Genomic DNA, 11,801 nt, shown 5'->3' with positions numbered 1-11,801 from the left:
TCCTCTTTCATATAAAGTATTTTAGTTTTGAGAAGTAAACAGTTTTAATCTTTAAGAAAAGAAGTGTTCCTCCTCTGAGCTAGTGCAAAGAAAAAGAAATAAAATAATATATTAATTATATCAAAATAAAAAAGAAGAAAAAGAGTTCACAGGGTAGTGATGATTAGAGTAAGGTTGGGGTGACAAAATCATGAGTTACAAAAATGATGCAGGAGTTGGGATTAATAGATTGCAGTTGTGAACATTATAAAAGGGTTGAGCAAAATTAGGTAACAAAATCCCTATAAAATCAGTTCTGACAAGATATAAAAATACCAGTACTTTTTCAAAAGACACGATAATATGATGGAAAACATGATAATATTACTTTTAACTCCAAAGCTGGAGGTCATATATATAATACTTTTTTAAAATAGGTGGAGTGAAAAGTGATAAATAGAACTTATAGGGGCTGGGGGAAGTATATTTAGCCAAAAGAAATAAATTGATCAAACAAAAAACGTTACCAAATTGTCTCCTCAAATCAGTCAGGTCAGTCCACCGACCCCGTCCTTTGACGCACTCATTTTTCTATTTCTCTCGTCAAAATCAAACCCATTGATTCCTTTTATTTTAGTCTCTTTTGATTAATTCCTATTCCCAACTCCCCCAAGTCTAAGCCCCCTATCTTTGGCCCCATTCTTTGGGTTCCTTTTACCTATTCAAATCTTTCATATTTTGGTCAAATATTCAAGTCCTCCTTCCCACGTTCTTGAACGTTTCTTTAGTTTATAATTGGACTAAATAAACTTGAAGTTTGAACCGCGTGACATCAAACAAATGCTATTATATATATATACTTCCACCATCCCTTTACCTACTTGAATCCCATCACAAACAAAAGAAAACCAAAAAAACAACCCAACTCACTATTTTCTTTTCAAGATTCTTTGAGTATTTCATTTTTTGCAATTAAATGATGATTTCAACATGGAGGAAAAGGAAAACAGAAAGAATGGTAGCAAAGAGAGGATTAATGGAGGATATAACAAGCATGGAATTAGTGATTCCTAGACATTACACATGTCCAATTTCTTTAGACTTAATGAAAGATCCAGTGACATTGTCAACAGGGATCACATACGATAGAGAGAATATTGAGAAATGGATTGAGGCTGGGAATCAAACTTGTCCCATCACAAATCAAACATTGAGGAATATTGGTGAACCAATTCCAAATCACAGCATAAGGAAAATGATCCAACAATGGTGTGTTGAGAACAAGGATCATGGGATTGAAAGAATTCCAACTCCAAGAATTCCTGTGACATCGTCCGAGGTTGTTGAACTACTTGCCAAAATAAGCAAAGAGATGCATGACTCAGAGGTGTGCAAGGAATTAGTGTCCAAAGTGAAGAAGTTGGTGAATGAAAGTGAGAGGAACAAACGGTGCTTTGTTACCAATGGTACTGCACATGTTTTATCAGCTGCATTTGTTGCATTTTCAGAGGAAATTAATATGAAAAATTCTTCAACAGGGGAAGTGATCTTGTCAACTTTGACAACTATATTGCCTCTGGATGGGGAGTCCAAGTCGAATCTTGGATCGATTTCATCGTTATGTTGCATGGTGTGGTTCTTGAATAATGGGAGTTTATCATGCAGGAGAAATGCAGTTTTCTTGCTAAAAGATATCTTGAAAATGGAGGAACATGACAAGGTTGAAATCTTGTTGGGAATTGAAGGAGCTTTAGAAGGCTTAGTGAAACTTGTGAAAGAGCCAATTTGTCCTACTACTACAAAAGCTTCTTTATTAGCAATCTACCACATGGTTAATTCATCACATTCGTCGTCTTTCGCCAACAAGAAGGCTCAATCAAGATTTGCTGATGTGGGGTTAGTTGAATTGCTGGTAGAGATGCTTGTGGATTGTGAGAAGAGCATATGTGAAAAGGCATTAGGTGTTTTGGATGGAATTTGCAGCTCTATAGAAGGAAGAAAAAGGGCTTATAGTTATGCTCTAACTGTGCCTGTTTTGGTCAAGAAATTGCTGAGAGTTTCAGATTTGGCAACTGAGTTTTCAGTTTCAATTCTATGGAAGATTGGGAAGAGGGAAAATGGAGGTGATGTTCTTGTTGAAGCTCTAAAACTTGGTGCTTTTCAGAAGCTTTTGCTGCTGCTACAAGTTGGTTGTAGTGAAACAACAAAAGAGAAAGCTAGTGAGTTGTTGAAGTTGTTGAATGTGCATAGGGATAGAGCAGAGTGTGTTGATTCTTTGGACTTCAAGAGTCTCAAAAGGCCATTCTGAACCTTGGCTTAGACTATATATATGTTTAGATACATGTTTCATTTTTACTGTATAAAGGTATACCAAAAAAACAAGAAAATAGGAAAGTAGTTCACAATACATTTTTGATCTATGTTGCTCGGACGCTGCAAAGATGTCGCCAGGTGCGTGTCGGATCCTCAAAAAGTAGTACATTTTTGAAAGATCCGATATGGGTGCGACAATATTTTTGGAGAGTCCACACAGCATAGCTTTTGATTATCATTCTATAGATACATATGCTGATGAATTAAGATGCATTATGAATTTATACATTAAATATTTGTATGGAGGGGTCTTCTCTCCATGTGATATGTGTTTGCTATATATTATCTGTGAGGGTTTGTGCTTCTGGAATAATAATGAAATAAGCCCAACTTAGGCATAATTCATTTGTCTTTTCTCATACCCATTGTTACCGAGAAGGAAATTAAGATAAGTAGAAAAGAATATTGAAGAGGACACAAATTTGGTCTCTTTGGGTTTCGAGCTTAACAATGAGCAAGGTAAAAAGGTTACTCCCACCGTATCAATTTATATAATACACTTTTCTTATTAGTTTACAAAAAAAAATATTTAACTTTAAACTTTTTATTTTACACATTTTACCCTAAATAAGAAATTTTTATAGTCACACAAATTTTATAACCCTACAAATCTTTTATTCCTTAAGCTTTTACAATCATAGATTTCAAAAGTTTTTTATTTTAAATTACCCCTATAGATTGAGGTGGAAGGAGTACTTAATTTGCAAGTAATACTCCTATTACATAATGAATGCCAGTATGTGAATTGGTAAGAGATTAGGGACTTGGCAGAAAGAAAAAAAAACGAGGTAATCGATAAAAGGAAAATAAGGATGATAAAGATGACTTTGAAGAAAGACTTGGGTCAAATTTCTCTACCTACAGCTTAATAAGAATTGAACTAGCTGCAAAGCTCCAGGTAATAAAGGTTTGATTATCTAGAAATTTCAACAAGAATCTCTGTTCCCCAAAAGGGACCAAATCAATTAAATTAAAATTAAAGGTGATGGCTTGGCTTGTCCTAGTTGACGCATTTTGCTGACTCTTTTTTCTTTCTTTGGAATTCCTGAATTGGATCAATAAGACAATTCAATTTGCATGTCTTTCTTGTCCAGGAAACAAATCTCTAGTATATATATATATATATATTCTCATTTCTGCAATTTGTCATAGTGTTTCTAATTGTCAATTGTTTATTACTATGTATCACGTTCAACATGTCCATATAATGCATGTCAAGTCTTGCCAAGACTGTTTTCTTTTTTCCTTTTGCCTTTGGGTTAGAGAGCTAAATATGCATTTAACATTAATAATGTTCATGATTACAACATCTGCTTACAATATGAATTTCCAAATGCATTGCTTAGGCATGTCAAATCCATCATTTGAGACATTTTTTGTCAAAATTAATCCACAATCTAGGATTAATTCTCTGCAAATCTATGTCACGATCATTCACGTGGAATTAATATAACATTCGTAAATTATATATTGGATAAGAGAAACTGAAAGAAAATAAGAAAAGGGAGTACCATGTTTAGATTCCTTTTTTTATTTTTTCAAATGAAACACGAAAGACCTTCTGCATAGATAGCACTTAGAAGACAACTGATTACATAGATGGTTTAAGAGAACTTTTTTTTTAGAAAAATGAAAAAAGAAAAGCATAGATGCCAGCCAGAAGAAAAAAAAGAAAAGCTTAAATGATTAGGGACGAGTTCTCAAATGGGCCCCTGAGGCTGGGAATAATCTCTCTCATGAGAAATTCAGAATTATTCGCTAATTAAAAATTAATTATAGGTTTTAAAATTAATCAAATTTTAGTCACTCTTACATGCGAAAATAAAATTTGGCAAAATACTCTTAGTTAAAATTCGAAAATCCAACATAATATGTTGGAGTTTGAATTTTTTATATATGAAATTCCACCATAATTTGTTGAAATACATAATGTGTTGGAATTTTAACATAATATCTGAAGGTTTATATGCAGGAGTTTCATAACCCAGCATATTATGTTGGATTTTTTCATGTTTTAGTTAAGGGTATTTTTGTTCATATTTTATCTCGACATTAAATAATAGTAATTTTTTAATTACCTTACACACACTAACTATTTTTCAATTACCAACCCAAAAACAGGTCAGCTCGTGCTATTTTGACATAAAAAAGGGGACAGCAATAGACTGAGTAAAAATTGCACAGGGCGCCCTATTTGGGCGCCCCCTTTTAACCTGTACCCGCTTTGTCTTTCTGTTTGCACTCATACCCGCCTTTTTGTTAAAAGCCATTTGAAAAGACTATTTTACCCTTTTTTGTTAAAAGACTACTTTCTCTCCAAGTATACGCTAGTGCTCTACTGTTTCTCTCTCCCGTTATTCGCGTTTTTCGATTTGCTCTTCTCAGAAATCAAACGGTTTTCGTCGTTCTTTCGAATTTTCAACTGCTAGTCGTCGTTGTTCCCATATTACGATTTAACCACAGGTACATTGCATTAACTTTCTGGGTTTTGTTTTATGATTTAATTTCTGGTTTTGGGTTTTGATATTTATGTATTTATGATATGGTTTAGTTTGATAGGTTGTTCATGTTGTTAATGTAATTTTTATAAATTCTTCTGTGATTCGACGTTCAAATTTTTAAAACATTTCAGAGTTAAACAGATGATAATGATACTTTAGGATAGGAGCTGAAGTTTTTTTCATGTTTTGGCATTATTTTTGGATTTGAATTTGTGTTTTGTTTTTTTGGCTGAATGTTTTGTGCTTGCCGAAGTTTTTAGTGCAATATGATTTTTTAATTTAGCCAGTGTATGTGGAAAACTTCAGCCTCCTGCTGAAGTTTTTTCTGTTTTTGAGTAATAACAAAAAACTTCAGCTGCTTGGCCGAAGTTTTTTTAGTGCAATATCAAATTTTTAATTTAACCACTGTAGGAGGAAAACTTCAGGCTCTTTCTGAAGTTTTTAAGTAATAAATAAAAAACTTCAGCTGTTAGGCCAAAATTTTTTTAGTGCAATATGATTTTTTTAATTTAGCCAGTGTATGTGAAAAACTTCAGCCTCCTGCTGAAGTTTTTGAGTAATAACAAAAAAACTTCAGCTGCTTGGCCGAAGTTTTTTTAGTGCAATATCATTTTTTAATTTAACCAGTGTAGGAGGAAAACTTCAGGCTCCTTCTGAAGTTTTTGAGTAATAAATAAAAAACTTCAGCTGTTAGGCCGAAGTTTTTTTAGTGCAATATGATTTTTTTAATTTAGCCAGTGTATGTGGAAAACTTCAGCCTCCTGATGAAGTTTTTGAGTAATAACAAAAAAACTTCAGCTGCTTGGCCGAAGTTTTTTTAGTGCAATATCAATTTTTAATTTATGCCAGGCCTCCTTTTGAAAGTTTTAAGTAATAAATTAAAACCTTCAGCTGAAGTTTTTGTTTTATACCTGTCGAACTTAAGGCTTCTTAGGTGTTGAAGTTTTAAGTGATCTTTTTGATAATGTCCTGATGTTATTTATTTGTATCTTTTACTTTTTTTTTTGACAGATGGCTCCTAAAGTACCTAAAGATCCTAAAAGTAGCTAAAGAAGCAAAGCACCTAAAAAACCTAGACTACCTGTAGTAGTCCCAGGTCCTTATGTCCCTCAGCCTCTACCTACAAAACCAGGACAAAGATATTTTGAGTTTACAGAATGGTTTAACTCTAAGGGTTACTGGAAGGGGAACCATGATTTGAAGAGTTTAATTGCATCTTTCTTGACTCCTGCACAACAGGCTAAGCTTAGTAATGGTCCATTTAAACACATTATTGCTATGGAGAATATCAAATGCAACATGAAGTTGGTTCATTGTCTGTGTCTTTCTCGGAATATTCACAAATGAGCGAGCTCTATAGTTTCAAGATATTTGGGCATGATGTTTCCTTCATCCTTGAAGACTTTCACATTATGTGTGGTTTGCCGATAACAACACATAATATTAAAAAATCATTTAATCGAAAGAGCACTGTTCTAAACCGGTATTTTGTAAGTCCAAGGGTGTGTATCTGAAGATATTCGAGGTTTTATGACTCGCAATGCAATTCCAAGAATGCTGTGACTTATCCACACGTATGCGAGAATGATGAAGATGCAGTTACGCTTGTGGAAATTCTTATTTTAGAGTCTATTTCTGTTTGGGAAAAATAACGATTCATGTGTGAATGAGGGAGTATGCATCTATCGTTGAGGACGAGAAGGCTCGTGTGAATATCCCTGGGTTAATGTGGCTTATGAGAAGCTCATTTATTCATTGAAACATGTATTGGACAAGCAGAACAAACATCATGCAACTGAGTATAAACTTACTGGATTTCCATATCCGTTATGTGTTTGGTTCTATGAGTGCTTTCCCATGTTCGGATGAGGTAATGTAGCAGAGGATGAGTACCTTGATATGCCTCAGATCCCCAGGATGTTACATTATGTATGCGTGGGAGAGCCTAAATTTCCTGAACTTTATTATATGTTCAAAACTCATGAAGTAAGTTACTTTTTATTTTGTAATAATATGCCTGATTATTAGTTTTTTTCTTCTCATAATATACTTTTTTGTATTAAACAGAGATATCCGCGACTTTAGGGTATTGGAAATATAATTCCTACAGAAGAGGAATTGAATTCAATGCCTTTAATTAGGAAATTACCGTGCAGTAGGATTCGTTCAAATGTAGATAATGCAGTTCCTTCAACTGGTAAATCACCACTTACTCTGAGTCGACCAAACGAATTGAATCGAAATCCTGTCATTGGTAAATCACCACCTACAAAGAGTCGATCAAAAGAAGTGAATCAAACTCATGACATTGGTGAATTACCACGTAGTTGGAATCAACCAAAAGAACTGAATCAAACTCCTTTTATTGGCGAAGCATCTCGTACCAAGAGTCGTTCTACTCCATCTACATCTGACTTTGATGAAGATGAATTACTTGATAAAATATGCTCTGTAAGTTTTTATCTGAAGTTTTTTGGGTTTGTTTTTGTAAAAGTACAACATGTTTTTTGAGCTGAAGTTTTCTTCTATATTTGAATTTTTGTTGTGTTATCTATTGTAGAGGTTAACGACGGAGGTTCAAAGGCAAAATGAAAAAGAAAGAAGCACAATCGTGAACGAAGTTTTTGATAAGTTTAAAAAGGAGGAGCGAACTGCTATTGTGGATGCTGTTTTTGTAAAAGTGAAAGTAAGATAATTTATAGAGAAGTCTTTTTATTTGTGCTCATTTTATTCCGATTAATCATTTTTAGTAATTTTTTTCTAGGAATATTTCGATGAGAAGTTTGAACAGTTGTTTACGATTGTCAACAAATCAAATGGAATGGATCGAGAATATGACAGGATGAATGACTGTTGTGAAGATCCATTGGCTTTTGAAGGCGATCTAAATGTTCAAGAACAAGTTGAAGAGCAACGTTCCAGTCCTGATAGATTGAGCAGATATGTAAATGATGAAGCACATTTATCAACTGAGAATATTGGTAGTGAGGATGGTGCTCATAATCAAGTTGTCGAGACTGAAGAACATACTGCTCATGATGCATTGCCTAATGTCGCAGATGATAATGCTACATATAATGAAGCGGCTGTCGGAGGCGTTGAACTTGTTCAACCACAAGGTGGAGAGAAAGGTGCAGATGATCAAGTTGTTGGCACTGAAAAACATTCACCGAGTTGTGCTTCGGAAAGTGATCAAGCACCTATTGGTACTTCAAATCTGAAAGACGATCGGTATGCAGGAGTAATAGCGATTTGCAATGAACTTCTAGGTGTTGCTACACAGGAAATTGTTACTACAGGTACAAATTACAAAACATGTTTTTTGGTGAATTTTTTGGTTTCGTAACTGGTGAACTTTCAGCTATAGAGCTGAAGTTTTTTTTTTTATAACTGTCGAGAGCTGAAGGTTTTTTTTATAACTGTCGAACTTCAGCTCTAGAGCTGAAGTTTTTTTTTATAACTGTCGAACTTCAGCTCTAGAGCTAAAGTTTTTTTTTTATAACTGTCTTCAGCTCTAGAGCTGAAGTTTTTTTTTTTAGATAAGTGTTGAAGTTTTTGTTTGTGATTGGCTAACTTTAGCCTTGTTAGAGTTGAAGTTTTAATTAGTTTTTTTATAATATCCTGTAGTTAAATTTTCACTACATGTATAAAAAAAATTTGTGTTTTATATATAGAAAAATTACTTGATGTATTTCCCCTCTTTTATGAATATGCAGTGGAAGTTGAAACTAGTTGTGGTTCAATTGCCACAACTCAAAAACTCTGTGATGATGCTCATTTGAATGAAGGTAAAGTTGAGAAAACCTTTTCAGAGAATACTGCAATGGTTGTCGACGTTGATTCAGAGTTGAATGATGCTGGAAATGCTGATATTGAGAAAGGCATGCAGCCTAGGGAAAGCACAGCGGAAGACAAACGTGAAGGTATTCTATAGATCATGAATTTATTATATTTGATCGAAGTATATTTTCTACATTTTGAAATTTTACATATTTTATTTTCTTTTTTATATTTTTGAATGATTTTTCAGAATTATTGGAGGCAGGTCGAAAAGAATTCGGTGAGATTCTGAAGCAATATGAAAAAGGAGAAATACATATATTCACACTTGTTGAGTCACAGACAGGTGTGAAGTGTGTTGGTATTATTTTATAAAATTTAGTGAGTATTATTTATTAATTTTTTTTTTGCATGAAGATACAGGATCTGTTGGAATGAAAACACCATCTGTGTCGCAACACTTAGACCAGGTAATTATTTTCTGCAATTCGATTACTGTCTTTTTTTTTTTGCCTAATGTGTATTCTGTATCAGTTTTATTTATGTTTATATTTTCCTTGCTTTTGCAGATCTCATCTGATGCATCAGAACTGCTTCCAAAACCTAAGAGAAGGAAGATTTCTAGTTCTCCTATGTGTGATACCAGTGATATCCCCAACTTCAATATATGTTCATTTTCACTTGGTAGTACACAAGGGGCTGATTCAGAAGGTAATTCTGCTGCTGTTGGTGTTCGTGAAGAGACAGAAGAACGTCGTGAACAGTAGGGAGTTGATCAAGCATCCACCACGATGGCTGTAGTTCCCCACCCTGCTGCTGTACAGCACCATTTAGTTGTGACTGAACAGCAGGAAGAGCAATCAAAAGGAAAAGAAGATAAAAAAGGGAAAAGGATGCGTATGGAGAGTATTTGGTTGAGATCTCCTTATGTAGTTTATAGGAAAAAGCCAAGGGGGGCAAGATTGGATAGTAGGAAAGAATAGAAGAAAGTGTCCCTTCCATTATGTTTCTCAAGACAGCAGATTGATCCAAAGATTTAAAAAGTGGTTGGAGATGGATTCCAGTGAATATGATTCCAATCCATTGAGATTAGCTGGACTTCATATTCAAAAATCATTCTTTACCGAGCTTATGGATCCTGACTCTGATCTTGCGGATGAAGTAAGTTATTAACATTGTTTTTTGAATTGGTTTTCAACTGTATTTCCCAAAAGTTCAGTTTATTTTTTGTAGTATAGCTTTATTCATAGTAATCTGTCGAAGTTTTTTAGCTTATTTGCTAAAACTGAATATGCTTAAGTTTTTTTCATGCTGTTTTGTAGTTGTGTAGTGTGTTTTTTGTAGACTTCATAGTGGTAATTTCACATGTTATCATTTGTCGTTGTCCATTTGCAGCATATTGACGTGGGCGTATATTACTTGCGCAAAAAATATTGCTATCACCTTTCACATTATACAAAAGCAAAATGTGCAGTAACAGATTTACTTTTCGATCAATATATGACTATCCTGGATAGTGTTCATCCTTCAGAAGATAAGTTGAAGATAATTGAGAAAAGGAAGCAAAGAGAATGCAGATTCTTAAGAGCAAATCAAAGAAAAAGATGATATCCAAAGAACAGTTGAAAGAAGAAGAAGAAGAAGAAGAAGAAGAAGAAGAAGAAGAAGAAGAAGAAGAAGAAGAAGAAGAAGCGGTTATTAAGCCACTTACGGACTTTTGTTGGTATGAGGAAGAATCAACGAATGAAAAGGTGGCCAACTACGTAAAAGGCCTTATCCTTTCCTGTGGTATCTCATGGGCATCTTGCAAAAAGGTATTCTTTCCATTTCGACTTAAGCCAAGGGAGGGCCAGATATCTACGCACTACTTTTTTGGATATCTCGACTTTGAAGATAAAATTATATATGTGTATGATTCCATCGGCAGTGTAACATACAAGCGTTCGATTGAACATGTCAAAATTTATGCCCGGTTGATTCCACATTGTCTCAAATGCTTGAATTTTGCGGAACTTAATAAATATTATGGGGACAGTCCTGTGGAAGAATTTAAAATTAAGTGGATTCACACACCGAAACAGATTAACAGGTATGTGTTTCACATATGTTTTACGATGCATCTTATGTTTATTATATTTTGCGCTTGTCTTAACTATTCTTTAATTTCTTTTTGATGTGTTTTTCGCAGTGTTGATTGTGGTATATTTGCTCTTAAGTTTATGGATATGCGGTTGATGAGAAAAGATGTCTTCAATTTTAATCAAAGTCAAACATTGGAATTCAGGACAGAATTGGCTGCCAATCTTTGGGCTCATGGAAATTGGAAAAAAGATAGCGGCTATGAAACTCCAGAAGAACGAGAAGGACATGATTATGGAGTTTTTTAAGAGTCTCTGTGTGAATTTTTTGATTAGAGGATTGGTTGGTTGTACATAATTTGGATTAAAGAATATATATTAATTGTTTTTTTAGTTCACTTTTGTGTCATTTACCAACTACTAGCATTTACTATTTTTTTTATTGCATTTACCAACTACTAGCATTTACCACTTACATCTTTTGCCAACTGCTTATATTCTTACATTCAATTTCTCTGAACAAAAAACAGGTAACAATCTCTTCAGCATTTATAGATATTAAATTGAGTAGGTGCATTCTTTGGCTATATTAACAATCTCTTCACTTGAAAATTTCATAGTCATCCATAGACTTCTATCAGATTTCTTTAAATTTGTATTCAAAGAAAAATAAGGAAATGTTGGCTAAGACATGCTTATTGAGTGTAGCAGGCAAAGATAGTGAAGGAGAAGTTGAAATACTTCATATGTGAAGGGGATTGGCCAGATCAAATACTCGAGCACCAGGAAAATTTGCTCTTTTAGGAAAATGAGCAAATTTCCTGGTGCTCGAGTTTTTGATGTGGCCAGTCTCCATCACATATGAAGTACTTTGGACTTCTCCTTCACTATCTTTGCTTCCCACGAATTCCCAGATGCACACCAGTAAGCATGTCTTGGCCAACATTTTCTTGTTTTTTTCTTATGAAAGTAGATGGTAGTTGCTAAAAAACCAAGAAAACTCTTTGGTGGAAGACATAGTGAAGTTTCATGTAATGTGGTGAAGAAAACCAAGAAGAGCAACTATGACATTACTATGGAGAATATGAAG

The 11,801-nt window shown here is 34.1% G+C and overlaps 1 protein-coding gene across 1 annotated transcript; it reads left to right on the top strand.

Moving 5' to 3' along the window:
• The first annotated feature begins 818 nt into the window (after positions 1-818).
• LOC109221898 (U-box domain-containing protein 21-like) lies at positions 819-2,632 on the top strand. The gene has a single exon (XM_019386330.1). The coding sequence runs from the start codon at positions 956-958 to the stop codon at positions 2,285-2,287; it is 1,332 nt and encodes a 443-aa protein (XP_019241875.1). The 5' UTR covers positions 819-955; the 3' UTR covers positions 2,288-2,632.
• The last annotated feature ends 9,169 nt before the right edge of the window (positions 2,633-11,801 follow it).

This window comes from Nicotiana attenuata, unplaced genomic scaffold (assembly GCF_001879085.1).
Source record: "Nicotiana attenuata strain UT unplaced genomic scaffold, NIATTr2, whole genome shotgun sequence".
In the NCBI taxonomy this organism is placed as follows: Eukaryota; Viridiplantae; Streptophyta; class Magnoliopsida; order Solanales; family Solanaceae; genus Nicotiana; species Nicotiana attenuata.
The sequence above is the reverse complement of the archived record's forward strand: the minus strand, read 5'-3'. Positions and strand labels throughout refer to the sequence as shown.

Coding starts and splice junctions, on each gene's coding strand:
- LOC109221898 (XM_019386330.1), top strand. CDS start 956: ATGATGATTTCAACATGGAGGAAAAGGAAAACAGAAAGAATGGTAGCA.